An 18,637-nucleotide genomic window follows, 5' to 3' on the forward strand; every position below is an offset into this window, starting at 1 on the left:
TAATTATATATTATTTATTAAATAAAAACGAAAATGCTACAGTATCGAAATCCGAAATCTTTTCCGAACTAAACAAGGCCTTGGACCTTTTGGGATCTGATGAAAATGAAAAATGCTTACTCATCTCGTCGAGCTTTAATACACGCTTCTTGCATCTCTTATTTTGTGAGCTAAATTCATGCTTCGTCCAAAGTGAAATTGCTTACTCTCTTTGTCCATGAATAAATTCGTATCTTGTTTTTTGAAGAGTCAAACCGTCCATAAATAAATGCACATCTTGCTCTCGAGGAGCCAAACTTTTTTAAGTTTGATTAAAAATATATCAAATAATATCAATGTTTGTATCTATGAATAAGTATATTTCATGCACAATCATTCTAAGAATCTTAAAAAGTTAAAACATCTTAAGTTTGACCAAATTTATATGATAAAATAATAACATTTAAAATACCAACTAATTATAATTAGGTTCTTCATTAATTATATTTTTACAGTGTATCCATTTGATCTTATAAATCTTTATAATTCTTTCTATAATTTTGATCAAACTTAAGATGCTATGACTTTTCAAGATTCTTGGAATGTCTTATAATTTAGGATGGAGAGAGTTCATCTCATCTTCCAAAAAGAAATCATTTGTCGGACCAATGTTCTAATCTAATTAGAAGTAGCCATTATCATATCATGGTGGTTCACTTGTTTGCCTCATGTACAGATCAGCTTCTTCCTGCCTCTCTCTACCAAGACTATATACTACACTAGAGAACCCCTAAATCACCTGTAACAAACACCACACTTGTATAACAACTTAAAACACCACACCGCTCTCCTTGCCCTGTTAATTCCCTAGAGGGGAGCCACTAATTTGGACTCACCCGATCACACTCGCAGCTGCAGAGAAGCAAGCTTAGCAAGAGCGCAGCAGCTCTGGAACAAGGGGGAGAGCAATCTCTAACACAACATCCTAAACCCCACAAATGCAACTTCAAATAATGATATCACAAAATCAGGCTCGTGGCCTGCCTCCCGTTGGATGAGGTTGCCTCCAGGTTCTTGTCATATCATCGACTGGTAACGATACGGAAGAATTGCCATGTCGCCATTGATTATTGATGATGCATCTGGATCTGCAGTTCCTTGTTTTGGTTGGACAGGAGGCATGATTCTCCGGAGATTTGCATTTGGTTTATCAGATAGTCCTAGCTTCACAAAGAACGTTGCCGTACAGCCCTTCCCTACACCTTCGCTTTCGAGCCAGATGTTCCCTTGCATAAGGGTAACAAATCTGAAGGCACCAGAGAGCATATAATTAGCGTCAGAAATCAAATGTTTTCAAGGGGGAATGCATCTGAAATAAGAACTTTACTAGTATACCTTCTGGAAAGGGCCAGACCCAATCCGTTGCCATTATGCAGTTTGTTTATAGCATTTTGCGGGTGTGCAAATTTTGTGAAGGTGTGAGGCATATCTTGCGGGCTAATTCCACAGCCGGTGTCTTTTACCTGCAGCATTATTTGGCATCAGATTTTCTGTAGATATTGTACAAGTATAAGAAGCAGATCAATGTTGTGGCATGCTTGACAAATAGGAATTCCTGCAGGCTAGCAGATAATAACCTACACTTCTTTGAGACGAAGACTATAACCTAAACTCATGTGGAAAATCTCTGATAAATTTAGGTCTTCCATTCTAAATAGAACTGTTCATCTAGATGAACGGCCAGTTGCTCCTCAAATATGAAAATTATGGTATGGTAGCATAAGCGTACCTAAAACTATAATGTAATATCAAGGACTACCAATCAACTCCAAATGCATTGATCGATGCAGAGGCTGGAATATTAATATATTTTCTTTTCAAAAAAAAAAAAATACCTTCCTCTTTTAATTCAAGGTACCCCGTTGCACAATGGATAATAGATGGCTAATTTATATGCCTGGGAACACAACTAACAAGGCTGTAATATAGGCATTCGACCATTGCAGTATTGCACTAGCTATCTGGGCATGACAAACAGTAGTTAGAAATCTATTGGCCATTACTTCAACCTATGAACACACACATTGATAGGCAGAGGAATGAAACCAACATAGTAAATGTTCATCAACTAACCTGCACAGCCAAGTAAAAAGATCCATTGGAGAGAACTGGATGGAAATCAGGAGCATATGGGTCCCTCAGAGAATCTGTCCTAGCAATAGATGCTGAAATTGAAATATGACCCTCCTTTGTAAACTTAACGGAGTTCCCAGCAACATTTAGTATTATCTGCATCAACCTCTTTCGATCACCAATTGCACAGGTGGGCAACTCTGGAGCCAAATGAACCATTACGGATAATCTTTTCAATGCAGCTACTGGTTTAATTAAATCAACCACCTACAAGTGAACAAGTTAAACCAATTTCCCTTGTGGATAACATAATAGTGAATAGTAAAGCATAAAAGTGCAGAAATGGCACTTACATCTGTAAAGGTTGCATGTAGATTAAAAGGTGCAACTTCCAGCTCAAGACTGCCATCCCCAAGCTTGGAGATATCTAAAACATCATTTGAAAGAGTTTCTAGAAGATCACTGCTTTTTAGTATAGTTTCAATCATCACGCGCTGTTCTGCAGTAAGTTTTGTTTCTAACAGGAGGGATGATAAAGAAATGATTGCTCGCATAGGAGTCCGCATTTCATGATTCATGACAGCAAGAAAATCATTCCGAGCACAGATAGCCATTTCTGCCTCTCGCCGTGCTGCGTCCAGAGCAATATTCTGCTCCATTAGCAGATCACGGGCACGCATGGACTCTTCCAAAATGGCAGCATGGGATAGTGCAACTGCCACCTAAATGAGAAAATGAGCTCATTTAGCTATGATATTTATAATGAATTAATGATATAAGACAACAGAAGCAGTGCAAAATATACTTCATATAAAGGCTCATCATGCTAAGTGCTAACAGACAAGCTCAGCATCAGTAGGAATTACTTATTGTAAGTACAGAGAGAGGCCACACTACTCAAACAAATGAGAACAAAAAGAATGACTATTTCTAGATGGCCTACCAAGGTAAATACTACTACCTCCGTCCAAACAAGAATGTAATCCTAGGTTTGGTCTAAGTCAATTTTTTCTTAAGTTTGACTAGGTTTATTGAAAACAATATTAACATTTGTATCTCAAAATATGTTTTGTTTATTATGAAATCTATCCATGATTAATCTAATGATACTTAGCATGCATCATAATGCTAATCAAAAAACGGCTATTGCATCTGTGGGGGGGGGGGGGGATGAGGGAGTATAAAACAAATAGGAGACATTATATCACCAAATAGAGTTTACCATGTTAACACAGTTTATGACAGCAGTTAGCTGATTATGCCAGAAATATTTCTTTAATAACAATAAAAAAATGTCGGTTAAAGCAAATTAGTAACTGAAGTCCTACAATATCAATATTCAAAACTCGACCGCAAACTGAAAAGTGCTGAAAGGCTATTAAAGAGCATCAGGAAATAAAAATTACAGTTGAAAAGAAAAACATCTTATTAAGAAACAAAATAAATAATTTTTAAGAAAAAGTATGTTGGTGCCAAAACTAAATGATTCAAGATGTAAACTTAAGCTCCAATCCTTGTCCTTTCCACAGAGGGCGAACCCAAATTAAGATCCACTCGTAGTAATGTTCTCTTCCTATGGATTTTTGTTTCTTTAAACCTTAATGCTGGTAAGTCACACTAGTACCAATGTGGGAGTGTACTAGACAATGATACCAGATATAAATGGAATGCATACATGAATGCACATGAAGATAGAAATCGAATTGATAACTACCTGATCAGCAACAACTTCAACAAGCTCCAGTTCATGGGGTCGCCATTTTCGTGCACTGTCTGGAGGAAGCATCAAAACCATCACTGCAAAGGCTTTCGCAGACAGCTCAGGCCAATCATTTATTTGGAAATTTGTAAGCTGCAGGAGTGGAACACGGACAGCAACGACCTCGGGTGGGACATACTTGCTCTTCTGAGTCTTTACTGAAGCTAACGGGGAAGTATGTGGTATTCTCTCAGCCCGATTACTATTAAAAATGGTAGCTATAATCGGAAGATTGATAGGAACAACTGATCCAAGCGGAGCATTGCTATTGAGCGCATGTGAGAGCTGAAGGGTTGTTCCAGAGCGGGACGGCGTCCACACGGCACACTCTGCTAAACCAAGAGTTCTCCCCATTTCAACAAGTGTAGTTCTGAGAATGGTATGCCTGTCAAGCGTGCTCCTTATCTCGTGTGTGAGCATATGCACATGTCTTCCCGTCTCCTCTTGTGTCCTTATTATCCCCATCTCCCTATCAAGCTCCTCCGCCTTCGCCTTCAGGAACCTTTCCCTCAACTTCACACTGAGCAAATCAGGGATTATATGAACAAGCATCAGAGCTGTTATGCATGACACAACTGCTGTCGCCACTTTTGCCACCGTCAACACCACGGCTATGGTCCTGGTATGTGTAGTGAAAGTCCACATGTTTATCAGGTGAGTCGCCCCACAGAGGACGATGAAGGCACCAAACTGTATGAGCACCCATCGGTACGGGAAGAAAGCTGACTTCTGAACAAAGTATATCAGCTCCAAAGGGATTGAGAAGTATGCAAGTGCGATGAAGAAGTCAGATATGTACTGGTACTTCATTAGCAGATCATCGGCCTGCCAAAGTGGCTCAATACAATCGCATCCATCCATCTGTAAAGAGGTAAAGCAGTAATCGAGATACTGCAGTTCTTGAAACAGGCAACCACCAAAATGCCACCTGTGAGAACATAGCACCATATATTATACTCAGATTTACTACTTAACTTCTCTGAAACTGGGAACGATGGCTTGAAGTGAAATTACCGAAGGCTTACAAAGAAAAGCTTAATAACCTGTACAAGAAAAAGCAGACTGGACTACGCGTTGGAGAAGCCCGAGTTCGAGCTCGAGCTCGAGTTCGTGCAGGGAGAAGGAAAACAGAGTGGAATGCAAGAAAGGCGGCAACTTTCTCCCCTCCAATCGAAAGAAAACCTCCTCCTCCTCCTCAGCGTCGGAATCAAGAACCGCTCGGCGCCAGAAACCACCAAAAAAACGGCGTGCTTTCGCCGCAAATCGAGGCAATACCCCGGGTGTTGACTTGAACCAACGGCCAAGCTCTGCTACAGGCCTACAGCAGCAGCAGCTGCGATTGGAGGGAGTCTGGGGACTCCGGCCTCCGGGTTGGGTTGGATCGGCGTGGAGGGAGCAGCGGAGGAGGAAGAAGATGGAGATGCGAAAGCGTGGTGGGGTGGCTGCAAGTCAAGTGACTAGGAAAAAAAGGGGCGTCCTTTTGGTGATGGTTGGATGTGAAAGCCCGGACAAGAAACTCCGCCGCTAATTGGACTGCTAATTACACGCTGCTGCTGCTGCTGCTGTCTTTTGTTTAGAAATGATGATCGTATAAAATACTACAAGCAACACGGGGACCCCGTTTTGCTCTATTTACAAGTAGCGGTTAGATACGTCGAACACTGGCCTGCTCTTGACAATGATATATGCTCCTATTTATGAATTCCGTCGCGTGTGTTATGTTTAGGTTTGGTTATAATTGTGTTATGCTATTGTTGGCAAGTACTGTAGGCATTTTTGCTTTTGTTGAGTATTTACTTTATTCGTTCTAAATTATAAATTATTTTGTTTTTTTAATTATATAGCCTTTTTTTATAGAGATATACCTAAATATATTACGTGTCAAAATACATAGCCAATACTTTGTGTCTACAAAAACTAAAACGATATAAAATTAAGAAAAAAAAGACTAGTAACCACAACTGTATGTATTTATAGTTTTGTTATAATAGAAAACCAAGGGGGAAAATGGCTTCGATGCCCATAAGGCCAGTCTCAATGGCCCATTTTAATGCACTGTTTCCAAAACATATGTGCTGACAGAGCATCAATGAAACGAACAATGAAACAACCTCCACAATACATGAGTTTCACCTTGATGTTTCCTAGGCTGGGCAAAGCATTTAATTACTGCAAAATGATTGGATCACATGAAAGATGGTGAAACGATTTAGTCCTCAGTGGGGATTTCATCTTGTTTCACCGCGTGGGAAACAACGCCAGCGGAGTTTCACCATGGTGAAACTACTTCCTTCTCTCTCCTCTTCGTTTCATGCAAAAAGTGCAGTTTTGCTGACATGGCGCTCTAATAAATGTGCATGACATCCTGATGAAACCTCCACTAAGACTGGCCTAAGTAACCTCAAAGAATACAGTGATAACATACTCCCTCTGTTTCATAATAAGAGTTATTTTAGCCTTATATAGTTGTCTAATATTATTGACATTCTCATTTGTCTTTTCTCAATATATTTCTGTCTCTATCTCTACTTCTTGTTTCCTATGTACACCTTATTAATTCTCGTCTAGTTAAAACGACAAATTAATATAAGAAGGAGGGAGTATGCCTGGTTGTTGATCCAAATTTTTAGTTAATCAATAATGAAAGTGGGAATCAATAAGAAATATTCATTATTGACAAATTTTGGAGAACAAAAATACTTAAGTTTATAGACAGCAGTGAGATTACTTTGTTCATCATTCTACACTTTCTAAATCCTTTTCCTAAACTCGAGCATAAATCTTGTTATATGTCAAAGGGCCTTCTTTTAATTGAGGATTCCTGTTTTCACGGAGGGTATGGAATGGAGCCCATTGCTATTGCTATGTAGTACGTATATGATTCCAGCATTTCAGTGGTGGCCTAGACTCTCTAAAGACTGCATATCTACACAAAAAATCTAGAAGAACTTTATACCGGTTTATTATTTGGCCACATGATGTAGACTCTAAATTTTGGACAAACCCTTTTTTTTTAAAAAAATAATCATCTCCAGCCTTACCGGTGAAGATACCATCTGCCGTAGGGAATAAATAATTACGGACTAAATTGTTTTTTTAGTGGGTGGATTAGGGCAATCCTTGGTGACAGCGACAAGGGGGGACTGGATGCATTGCACCTGCTTAATGTATGGGAGATGATGCATGAGAGATCTGACATTTGAGAAGAAAGGGGACCTTTGGAGTTGGGTTATTTGGACTTGGCCAGGAAGGGCCGGTAGCGACAGCGAATGCCCTTTTTCCCTTTGACCCCATGCCCATGTGTGTGATGTCAACCGTCTACGCGGCTCTAACCATCCTTTTTCGTGCCAATTGGTAAATGTACTCCGCGTCACTGAATCCAAGGGCCATGCAGCGAACAATTCTTATTTGGTGCGTATGTGTCCCTACCAGTCTCAATATATAATTTTATGATATAGTTATCAAGACTATAAACTAGGTAACCGAGTCACATGAGTTTCATATGAATAAAACTCCTCTCTCATCTGATGAAACTCTTTCATTTAATGACCTTATCAAGTCAGCAATTTTATTTATGTGGCACCCTATTTAATGTGCATGACACTCTCATGAAACATGCATTGAGACTAGCCTAAGTGACACAAGTGTGAGGATGCTGGCAAAATTAGGTTTTGTTTAGTTTATCCAAAAACCAAAAACTTTTTAAGATTCTCCGTCACATCGAATCTTGCGGCACATGCATGGAGCATTAAATATAGATGAAAACAAAAACTAATTGTACAGTTTGCCCGTAAATCGCGAGACGAATCTTTTAAGCCTAGTTACTCTATGATTAGACAATTTTTGTCAAATAAAAACGAAAGTACTACAGTGTCAAAATCCAAAAACTTTTCGAATCTAAACAAGGCCTTAGAAGAGGAAGGGGCGGGCACTAGTGGCAGTGGAATTTAGGGTTAGGGTTCAAATTTTCAGGGAGTCCTCTATGGCCGATGGGCTTAAAAAGAGAAGGGCGTGGTGGCGGTGGCAGTTTAGCGGTGGTGACTAGTTAAGAGGCGATAAGTAAGGCGATGACAATGCTGCTGAGCGAGCAAAGGAAAATAACCGAATTGATAGCACCAGCGATGGGAGTGAGGTGACAAGCTTTTCTTCTTCGATTAGATTTAGGGGTGGGCAGCCGACGGCGTGGCCGAAAACAGGAGAGACCGGAGGTGGTCATGGGCTGGCGTGGTTCATTGAAAAAAGATGAATAGTTGAACAAGATGGAACAATAGGAGAGAGAGAGAAACAAAATCATACTCTGCGTTACATGGTAGCATGTTTTTACACGGGTTTCACAAAAGATCCAATTGCTTTGTTTTTCTCTTTCTACTCCCTCTATCTTGGAAAAAAATACAATCTTACCAAGTTAAAGTATCTAAAGTTTGACTAACTATATATAAAAGATATTAACAATTATAATATCAATATGTATTATTAGATTTGACATGAGTTATACTTTCATGCTATACATGTGAATATTAATATTTTTATCTATGCATGTGAATGTTGCCTTTTTGACGTGAGATGGAGGTAAGTTTGCCTATAATCTCTTATAAATTGGGACAAATTTAAATGATTAGGTACCTTACATTTCAAGATGGAAGAAGTAAACGGTAGAGGTCGTCAGATGTTAATATGGACCTGCGGTGCCATTATACAGATTCAATAACCTATAAATATGTTCTTAGAGCTTATGTACTTAAATGACATGCATGATAAGTTTATAAGCCTCTGATGTATTTAACTCTATGTATAAGATATAAAATATAATTGGTAATAGTATTTTTGTTTTTGTTTTTGTTTTTCTATAACCTGCAGTGCAGGTGACAAGCTAAGGCTCTGAAAACATTGAATATGGTATGCAGACCTTTTTTTACCATAAATTGCATAGAAATTATGTAAACACTTTATTAACTTTATGCTACCCATGCATTGCTGCAGGAATTTGTAGCATTATACAAGGGGAAGTGGATTCATGGAGTTTGAGAATTTATATGTAGCATCCGCCATGATAACAAAAGATAGTAGCGGCAGAATTGAGGGGAAATTTTAGATAAACAATGGGTAATAATGAGAAATTAAATGACAAAAGAACCTAATCTCATTGGTTCATTGTTTTATCATTGATCCAAACACCATAAAAAATTGATCTTCAATTTATCGGCTAACTTTAAAAATATATTACTAAATATTTTTAAAAATTACACGTTCCCATAGTAGGCTGGAATTTTTGTTTATCCAAACGGCCCATAACCCACGCTAAAATGTCCCCACCCACTGGTGAAGCTTCTGGGCCGTAAATCTCTAGTCCGGCCCATAAGTGACCAGGCTTCAGGCCCATTAGCCCAGCCGACCCAAAGGAAGGAAGGAGAAGAGAAGCAGCAGAGCACAACGTCGCAAGAACGCGTCGAGGAGAGATCACCACCTACGGCCATGGCGAGGAGGAGGCTTCTCGCGCTCGCGTCCCGGCTCCATGGGAGGCCTCAGGCGACGCAGCCTTGGCGGCGACCCCCGCCCCGGTTCCTCTCCTCAGCGGCGTCCGGCCCCCTCGACCGCCTGAAGTCGCCGCCTTTCGCGCGGCCGGGTGCCCGGAACCCCGCCGCCTACCCATGGGATCGATTCGGAGGTTAGGGTTTGCTCTCCCACTTCATCTGTCTTGGTTTAGCGTAAAGGCGTGATTTTTTTTACGGGTCGCGAGGTTGGATTAGCGAATTTGTTTAGGGGTAGGGTGGGTTTCTTCATCTCATCGCTGCTGTGGCCGGCCATTGTGGTGGTAAGGGGATACTCATTTCGTTAGATTAAGGTAGCAATCAGAACTTTTGTATGATTGTTCGTCCGCATTAGCTGTGCCAAATTGTTGGACTTTGATTTGTTGGTGACCTTTTTCTTGTGACGAATTCTTCGCTGCTGGTACTTGGTCGTGTGCTTAATGTTCTTTAATTGGGAGAAATGAGAACTGTGTCATGTGCAGGAGGGCAGAAGAGGACCATGTTCATCCAGACGCAGTCGACGCCGAACCCGCAGTCACTCATGTTCTATCCTGGAAAGCCAGTTATGGAGGTTGGGAGCTCCGATTTCCCTAATGCTCGGACTGCAATGACATCCCCTTTGGCTAAGGCGCTGTTTGCTATTGATGGTATATTTATGCCTCTGTGCATTTGCTTTTGTACTTCTACAAACTTTATTTATATTCAGTTAGTTACTCTACATGTTCCAGTTCTTGAAACATTGGTCGGGTTATATTAATGAGCTGTTTGAATTTTATAACTTGGTGCTAATAACAGTTTCCAATGCTAAACAATAGGGTTTTCTCTCTTTTTGGTCAGTTCTTAATTTTCCTTCTCAGTTTATCTTTTATCATTAGCTATGTAGTTTAGCTCCAACAAAAACCATCCAGTCATAGACTCATAGCTGAAGAAGAGATTTTAAAGTTACCATCCTAAGCCTTACTCAGATTCCATAGAGAAATTTAGTGAAGTGGACAAAAGACCACTATTGATAGCAGTATTGAGCATTGGGATGGTGAAGTATAAAGTAGTGTCGAGCCTGATACAAGAAAGAGTTCAATTTCGGAATTTCTTGCATTAAGTGTCATAGTCTTTTACTGTTAACTCTTTTGAGACAACATTCAAACATTGGAATCTCTATGCAGGAGTAACCAGGATCTTCTTTGGATCTGATTTTGTTACTGTTACAAAATCAGAAGAAACTTCTTGGGATTACCTCAAACCTGAGGTTTTTGCTGCTATAATGGACTTTTACTCATCTGGACAACCACTTTTTCTGGACTCAAATGCTGCAGCTTCTATGGACACAGCAATTCATGAGGTACTCAACTAGTTTCTGTAAACTACCCGTCCTGCATTTTGTTTTCCTTTTCTTGCTTTTCTGAACTTCCCTGTCTACTCTGGCATTTTATTATCACAATACCTGAAACTCATATGCTTTATATTGTAACAGAGAAAACCTGTAGGGATAGTTTCCTTGATGTTCTAACTTCTAATAACATTGCAAATGGGAAAATGGGTTGCCTATTGAGGCAGCATGTAAAGTGTACAGGACTGTACTGGGTCTAGGCAAGATATGGTAGGGATGCCCACACATGCCATATTCAATAGTAAATATCTGCGGAAGTATGTACTACATGAAAAAGTATAGATTAGGAGTGCAATAAAATGAAACTCCATTTATGCCATGATTGAAGTTGCTTAACTTTGCTTCATTTTGAATGTTTGGATTAAATCCTGTATGTCCGCCTTCACCTATAGGTAGGTGTAAAATGGAATTGTTACTATTGCATGACTTCTTTCTGTAGGAATTGCTTAAATGCTTCTTGAATGTGTTGAGTCAGTCCTGTATGTGCACCAGTTGGTAGAAATAATAGGATTGCAATGATCATCAACTCATATGAAGATGTGACCTGTTATGATGAGATATAGAGTGATACTATTGACTCTTTGCACTACATCGCCTCAGAATCTAATTCTAGTAATCTATAATAGAGCTATACTTACCCAAAAAAAATGTTTTGAGATCCTGAATCCTCGTATTAGACTAAGAGTCCATGATGTTACCTAGCACAACATAGTAACATACATTTCAAAATCAAATATATGATATGTTATACTGAATCTTTCTTGCACTGTTTCCTCCTAGGATGATTCAGAAATAGTTGCCATGATAAAAGAATTATTGGAGACTCGCATTCGACCAGCTGTTCAAGATGATGGTGGTGACATTGAATACCGAGGATTTGATCCGTGAGTCTTTCCCTCCCTCCCCTCTCATGCGGTCTGCTATTAAGAATTTGGTTTCCTTGTCTCACTAGAACACTATCCTTTCAGAGAAAACGGGATAGTTAAGCTTAAAATGCAAGGTGCCTGCAGCGGCTGTCCAAGTTCATCAGTCACATTGAAGTCTGGGATAGAAAACATGCTTATGCACTATGTGCCTGAGGTGATATTAAGTGATTTATTCTGTTCTTTGCTGATGTTCCCTAATGCTTGTGGCTCAAAAAATGTTCTCTATTTGATATCTAGAATGTGAAGTGATTTATTTAATTCTTGCTGCTGTTCCTTAATGCATGTGGCTCAAAAAATGTTCTCTGTTTGACAACTAGAATGTGAAGTGATTTATTATGTTCGTGCTGCTGTTCCTTATTCCTTAATGCCTGTAGCTCAAAAAATGTTCTCTATTTGATAACTAGAATGGTTGTCATTTGGTCACATTCAGGAAATTAGTTCCTATAGCAACTGTTCCTTATGATTGTTTTCTCTTAACTATTCATTGATCCATCTATTCCCATTGGCAATTCTCAAGACTTCAATTATGCTAATTTGTCATATTGCTTCCATAAATGACAGGTGAAAGGAGTAGAGCAGGAGTTTGATGGTGATGAGGAAGCTGAACTGGCTGGATAGATGGAGTGAGAGTTCTTACAGGTTTTTGAGGGTCAACACAGCCTCTTCAAATGTTATACCAACTTTCACGTACGATGTTTCCCGGTATTTCTACATCCCAGAAAGGTTATCCATATGTTTCCTTTTGAGAGACCAGGAATGGCCTTAGCATTTACAGTGATTAGCAGCCAGCACCGATCCTGATGTATGCAGGACACAGGCTATCATAGATAGCAGAGGCGTCAGTAGTCTTAACCAACATCAGTTGCACTAGGATCCGAATAAAATGATACAGTGAATGTCTCTTTTATTTTTGCTGCACTTCTGTATATATCTGAGCATGTCTAAGCAATTACGAAGGTATCAAATTTAGTATGACAAATACTTGGGAATAATTTGACGGGGTTGTTTTGCTTATACCTGATGATAGTCCTATCATCAATCAGTTATATTGCTTCTGTGGTGGTTTGAATATCCCAATTTTATTTTTCTAATTTGGTTGGTCATCTAAAGATGCCAGAACTTTTTTTTCCTGTTGGTGTGGCAGAAGTGGCCCTGTTCGGCTGTGGCTGCAGCCGCTTTTTCTACGGTAATTTGTGAGCGCAGAAAAAGCAGCTGTGGCAGCTATGTTTGCCACATAAAAACACAGGTGAAAAAAAAAACTTTCTTTTGCATCTGAAATGGGACGCATAGATCAATTGTATCCACTTCGATCTTTTATTACACATGAAGAAGGGCGATGCCTGCTTTTGATCACCCATCTTCAATCAAGGAGTAACAAAGAACATACACAGGAATTAATCAGGGGGGGGGGGGGATAAAACACATACATTGGCAATGAAAGAAGAAAAAAATGTAAAGGAAAAAATAATAATAATGGAGAGAGACATGGGAGTGAGGCAAAAGGGCCTCTTATACACAGCTAATCACAATTAAGGAGCCTATCAACAACAACAACAACAGGGACAAGGACCACCATCCATCTTACCATGTAGGGCAAACATGCCTTCCCAATAAGTCAACTTCATCACTTTCGGATTCGAACATGACACGACACGACACAGCGAGATCATTAGGTCTGCAGCAGCAGCACAAGAGGTGGGTGAATCCAAAAAACAAATCCAGCCAGCCCTTCAACATCAGCTTCATCCATCCTGGAAAGAGGCCATCTTTTCTTGATAATCCAGGAAAGTTACATGGTTGGCTTGGAACCACTGGGTGGTCTGCTTTGTGTTTCTTGTGTGTCCTGTATATGTACACAATTTGAGCAGGGTGGTGCTGAGATGAGATCCTCCTAGCCATGTAGCAGAGTGGATCTGGATGAGGAGGACAAGGCCATGAGCAGGATTGCGGCCTCCTCCACTCCCATCAGGACCCTCCGTTTCTTCACCACTTGGAGGTTGCTACTTTTGGTGTTGTTCTCTTTGACGACTGCACTTGTTGCTTGACTGTGACTCTGATCTTGATCTTGATGTTGTTGTTGTTGTTGTTGCTGCTGCTGCTGCTGCTGCTGTTGTGGCGTCTGCGGCTGCGCCTGGTTTTGCTGTGGTTTCTTGGTGGTGTCAAGACCAAGTTCTTGCCTCCGCTTCTTCCTATACCGGATCCCGCACGCGTTGCAGAGCGACTGCAACCAAATCAAATTAACAAGATTGCTTAATGCTCATCGAAAACGTTACATAGATCCCGCGATCACTAGCTAGTGGCACTTGTCATTTCTTATAAATTTGTTTTTGTGCTGATTGCTTTGCTCTGTTGATTGCTGGTACTGGATAGGAACGAACAACTGTGATGGAGATATGTATGGATGCTCCTAGCTAAACAATAGTTTGGAGCAATTCATATAAAAAAATGAGATTAGGAACTAGTAGTACTCTAGTAGGAGGGTATCAGGGAAGCTAGCTTGCATTGTCTTCCCCCCAATTTTTTTAAGCGTTCACACACTAGCTAGGGGGATTTGGCTGGGGGGTGGGAGGTTAGCACCGTTGCTTTGCTTGGAACAGCTCACCTAACCACCACCACCCTAGCGGGCGGAGCGGAATCAATCAAAGCGGCGGCGGCAGCCGACGTGCCTTATTCGTTAAGCTTATCAGCCGAATTTGCTAGTTATTCAGTATTGTTTTTTTATCATAAAAATATCTCATAAAAATCAGCCAACAGTATTTTCTGTCATGGCTTATCAGACAAGCGAACAATTGATCGCTAGTCTCCTAAATCCAAATTACTACCAAACTAGAGCATCAACTTGCTATGTGATGTGTTGTGATCATCCCTTTGAGTCAGTACTGTGCAATAATCGCCACTAAGATCGAAGAGGTGGTCGGCGGGGATCGATCGGTTGCTCCGATCGCCTCCAGGGAACAGAGAAAGAAGTGGAGAGAGAGAGAGAGAGAGAGAGAGAGCAGCGGCGGCGGCTAGCTTACCCTGGGTCCCGTCGGGCCGCCGCGCCACATGGGAGTCGCGGTGGTGCGGCACTCGACGCAGCACGGCCTCCCCGCCTCCGCCACCGGCGCGATCCCGATCACCTGAAGGAGCGCGCGAGAGACCAGGCAGCCAGCCAAGGAGATGATCATCAGGCAAAAGTCCAAAAATCCAAAAAAAAAAAAAAGAAGATGCTTTCCTCTTCTCCTTAGCATATGTATGTAGTACAAGAAACAGAGGATATATAGGAGAGGATAAGAGCTGCTGTTGATCAGGACCAACGAATTAACCTTGTGATGCTGATGCTCGGCGGCGGAATCCATCATCATCTCTGACTCTGGCCGATCGATCGATCCTGCTGCGTCGATCTCGTCGAGGCGGCTCCGTGCTGTCGATCTCCCGCTCTGTTTCTTGGAGAGAACGTACGTGAGCTGTGTGGAGAGAGAGAGAGAGAGAGAGAGAGAGAGAGAGAGAGAGAGAGGCAGAGGGGCGTGGACTGGAGCAGTGGAAGGTTGGGGGAAATGGAAGATGATGGTGGTGGAGAGACGAGTCGAGCGGCAGAGACGAGTGTGGAAGCAAGAGCCACGCCACAAGGACGTAATAAGGGACGACGACGGAGAGCCGGAGAGAGATAGGGCTGCGCCGTGGGGCCCACACAGGGCCCAGGGGGAGGGGCAGCAGGTGTTTAGAGACGCCGTGGTCACTCAAACCATGTGTAAGCCAAGTGTTTAAAGATTATTAGGTTTGATCCACCATTTCTTTCTGTGTAACCGCACAAGAAAATAGTTAGGTACCCCCTCCGTCCTAAATTACAATTCATTTCAAGAATCTTAGAGTGTCAAAACATCTCAAGTTTGATCAAAATGTATAAGAAAAACTACAAAGATTTATAACATTAAATAGATATACTATGAAAATATAATTAATGAAGAACCTGATAATACTTAGTTGGTATCATAAATGTTATTATCCTATCATATAAATTTGATCAAATTTGAGATGCTTTGACTCTCCAAAATTCTTGTAATGACTTATAATTTGGATGGAGGAAGTAGATAATAAAAGCTAAGAATTTACTAACTGTTAGAGTATCCCGAGAATTTCCAAAATCTACTCTCAATCTTGAGAAAAAAAAACATTAAAAGTATACACACGCATGTATGGATTGTCCAATCTCGAGGTGGACGGATCACTTGCCCTACTTATTATTCCTATGTCCTTCCACCTTTAGATTGACGGATCGATACACATATGTATATATCCACGTGATTTGATCAATTTCTCCTAGTGCGGAAGGACTGAAAGTTGTGATAGAGAATTGTTGGGGAGAACATTTTTTTTCAATCTTGCCAAAAAAAAAGATTCAAAGTGGGTTTCATAAACTCTTGAAGATACTCTTAAATTAGCTAGTTATTAGTAGGGATTGTGTAAATCCTTCTGCTAATATAAGCTAGACGGTTAGACGATAGTTGGACGAAGGTGTGCATAAACCATTAGCACCCTTTCATGCACTAGCAGTTTAGACTTCCGTTTGTTTGTCTTATAACTTGTATTTTTTCTACCAGTCAGCAGCGTTTTTTTCTCATAATAAATCAATAAGCAAAACAGACTTGTTTGGATTTGTAGTGTACCTACTAATTTTTAGCTGCTAATAACTTTTTTTTTACTAAAGGGTCTCATACACAAATTACGTCTTGTCTGCCCGTGTGCAATACATTCAGTTCACGTGCCAAGCGAGGTCCTAGAGAACATTCTGAACCCACAGTGGTGACGTCGCATAGCTAGGCAAACCACCACACACATTAGGGTGCTGCTAAGTGTCTTTATCCATCAGTTTCCAATCTCCCGTTCTCTATACTCGGCACCGGAGGCGTGTTAAGACTCACAAGTTATTAGTTGTTTGCTTGCCTAGTCATTCAGCCCTACCCACTCAGCGAAACAGAGTCTGAATTTTGGCATGTTCCCAGATGTAGTATTTATATGTAATTAAGTACTAGATCAGAGTAATTAGTTCCCAACAAGCGCATATACATACTTAGGCGCCCGTTCGGTTAGGCGTTCCTGACCGTTCCAAGCCAAGCCGGGACGAATTACATACTCAACCCCTTGCCACATCACCAAACTGATCAGAACATCACATGGCAACAACAAAGGCTTTGTTTGGATGACTTTTTTTTTAAAGTTTGACACTGTAGCACTTTTGTTTGTATTTGACAACTATTGTTCAATTATGCACTAACCAGGCTCACAAGATTCGTCTCACAAATTACAGACAAGCTGTGCAATTAGTTATTTTTTATCTATATTTAATGCTCTATGCATGTGCCACAAGATTCAATGTGATGAGAAATTTTGAAAAGTTTTTACATTTCGGTTGTACTAAATAAGGCAAAAAAATATATATGGACATCTTGATCGCTTTGCTCGACTGGCGGCGCCACACGAGTTTCAGAGCACGGGAATCGAGCACACACAGCAGGGGCATCTAGTAGACGATTATCAATTTGTCAACAAAAAAAAAACACTGTGGAATGCAGGGTAAGCAGGAGGAAACCGGCAAAAAAAAAAAATCCAAATCATTGCTCTGCGCACGCTTAAACAATGGCAACATTAGTTGATTGATTAAAGTAAACCGACCAGGCCGGCTGACACCCCACACACAACACGAAAGTATAGCAGCGTTAATAGACGACCAGACAGACACCTCAAAACTGGCCGGCCGGAGCACAAATTTTAAGGATCGGGCAGCCGCAAGGAAAGGATGCACGCATGAAATGAGAAGGAAGAACCAACGTGCCTGCCGGAAGGAAGAAAGAAAGGAGGGAGGGAGGGAGGGAAAGGTGTCAAAGCACTCACTCCAACAGGGATATCAAAGAAGAATTAGCGCGAAACAGGGGGCCATCCTATCCCATCCAGGACGGATGTTAGTATGATGAGAGCAGCTTTTTGTGAGACAGGGACAGCTGAAAAAAAAGGATATGGAATCTTTACACTACACCTCAGAAAAAAAGGAGAGAAGAAAGATGATGCCAAGTAGTTTAAACAAGTGTCAGTCAACTGCAGAGTCATTGTTGACAACAAAAATAAAAGTGAAAATGCAGAGAGTCATTGCTAACTTTAACTGCAGGCAATACATAGAATAGAAGGTGCTGACTTATAAGACACTCGCCCCCCCCCCCCCCCAAAAAAAAAAAAAGAGACAGTATGCATGAGACCAACATAGATGAGAAATGGTAATTCCCTATTGTTCTAGAATACAACGGATTTGAGTTTACCATCAGTCAAACTTTGCTAGGTTTGACCAAAATTTGTAGAAAAAGAGAGAGTAAATATTTGACATGTTGGATTCATTAACAAATATGCTTTCATAATTTTACATCTTTTATCAATATATGGGTAGATGTTAATATTCTTCAATATATATTTATTAGTCAAATTCAGTATATAGGTTCATTTAGAATAATTTAAAACAGAGCAGAAAGGAAGAGAGGGGGAAGGGGGCAAAGAACGGAATGAAGAGGGAGCAGGCGTTTCATTTAGCATTGTTAGATACATTATTATCAGATATGTGTTTTCATGATTCACATTTTTAATTAATGCAATAGATGTCCATATTCTTCTCTGTATATTCATTATAGTATTTTAGAAAAGAAGTAGAAAGGAAGAGGGGCAAAGAACGGAATAAATGTTAGTTTCTCCGTCCGTCCAACCAATCAACAAACCCAAAGCTGTTTTGTCCCTTCCTTTAGGCTTTGTTTGGATGTTGTTGGATTGACCTCAATCCACATGTGTTGGAGTGGATTGGGGTGGAATTTAGTTCAAGTTCCACTCCAACCCACCTCAACACACGTGGATCGATATAAATCCGACTACATCCAAACGAGGTCTTATGGTGGGGGCATCCATCCTC

General features: G+C 40.6%; 3 protein-coding genes across 5 annotated transcripts; 1 reads left to right on the plus strand and 2 right to left on the minus strand.

Annotated features, from left to right (window-relative positions):
* LOC8076011 (probable ethylene response sensor 2) lies at nucleotides 654-5,447 on the minus strand. Of its 3 annotated transcripts, none has more exons than XM_021448003.1 (6): nucleotides 4,897-5,447; nucleotides 3,827-4,799; nucleotides 2,466-2,834; nucleotides 2,113-2,379; nucleotides 1,375-1,502; nucleotides 654-1,285 (listed from the first exon to the last, which is right to left on the minus strand). In XM_021448003.1, the coding sequence occupies exons 2-6, from the start codon at nucleotides 4,730-4,732 to the stop codon at nucleotides 1,057-1,059; spliced, it is 1,899 nt and encodes a 632-aa protein (XP_021303678.1). In that variant the 5' UTR covers nucleotides 4,733-4,799; nucleotides 4,897-5,447; the 3' UTR covers nucleotides 654-1,056. The 3 variants fall into 3 exon arrangements, with proteins under 3 accessions (XP_021303678.1, XP_021303677.1, XP_002440629.1); XM_021448002.1 differs by having other exon boundaries at nucleotides 4,886-5,447; XM_002440584.2 differs by having other exon boundaries at nucleotides 4,915-5,446.
* On the plus strand, nucleotides 9,264-12,758 carry LOC8069538 (nifU-like protein 4, mitochondrial). The gene is made up of 6 exons (XM_002439274.2): nucleotides 9,264-9,536; nucleotides 9,882-10,046; nucleotides 10,563-10,738; nucleotides 11,567-11,670; nucleotides 11,755-11,866; nucleotides 12,274-12,758. Exons 1-6 carry the CDS (start codon nucleotides 9,344-9,346, stop codon nucleotides 12,328-12,330), a joined length of 807 nt encoding a protein of 268 aa, XP_002439319.1. The 5' UTR covers nucleotides 9,264-9,343; the 3' UTR covers nucleotides 12,331-12,758.
* On the minus strand, nucleotides 13,000-15,321 carry LOC8076012 (GATA transcription factor 23). The gene is made up of 3 exons (XM_002440585.2): nucleotides 15,018-15,321; nucleotides 14,730-14,831; nucleotides 13,000-13,933 (listed from the first exon to the last, which is right to left on the minus strand). Exons 1-3 carry the CDS (start codon nucleotides 15,054-15,056, stop codon nucleotides 13,604-13,606), a joined length of 471 nt encoding a protein of 156 aa, XP_002440630.2. The 5' UTR covers nucleotides 15,057-15,321; the 3' UTR covers nucleotides 13,000-13,603.

The sequence above is a fragment of the Sorghum bicolor genome, chromosome 9 (assembly GCF_000003195.3).
Source record: "Sorghum bicolor cultivar BTx623 chromosome 9, Sorghum_bicolor_NCBIv3, whole genome shotgun sequence".
Taxonomy (NCBI): Eukaryota; Viridiplantae; Streptophyta; class Magnoliopsida; order Poales; family Poaceae; genus Sorghum; species Sorghum bicolor.

Coding starts and splice junctions, on each gene's coding strand:
- LOC8076011 (XM_021448003.1), bottom strand. CDS start 4,732: ATGGATGGATGCGATTGTATTGAGCCACTTTGGCAGGCCGATGATCTG. Junction 2,835..3,826: donor TTGAAGTTGTTGCTGATCAG/GTAGTTATCAAT, acceptor TTTCTCATTTAG/GTGGCAGTTGCACTATCCCA. Junction 1,503..2,112: donor CTTTTTACTTGGCTGTGCAG/GTTAGTTGATGA, acceptor ATAATGCTGCAG/GTAAAAGACACCGGCTGTGG.
- LOC8069538 (XM_002439274.2), top strand. CDS start 9,344: ATGGCGAGGAGGAGGCTTCTCGCGCTCGCGTCCCGGCTCCATGGGAGG. Junction 9,537..9,881: donor CCCATGGGATCGATTCGGAG/GTTAGGGTTTGC, acceptor TGTCATGTGCAG/GAGGGCAGAAGAGGACCATG. Junction 10,739..11,566: donor TGGACACAGCAATTCATGAG/GTACTCAACTAG, acceptor GTTTCCTCCTAG/GATGATTCAGAAATAGTTGC.
- LOC8076012 (XM_002440585.2), bottom strand. CDS start 15,056: ATGATGATGGATTCCGCCGCCGAGCATCAGCATCACAAG. Junction 14,832..15,017: donor CCGAGCATCAGCATCACAAG/GTTAATTCGTTG, acceptor GCGCTCCTTCAG/GTGATCGGGATCGCGCCGGT. Junction 13,934..14,729: donor GCGGCCCGACGGGACCCAGG/GTAAGCTAGCCG, acceptor ATTTGGTTGCAG/TCGCTCTGCAACGCGTGCGG.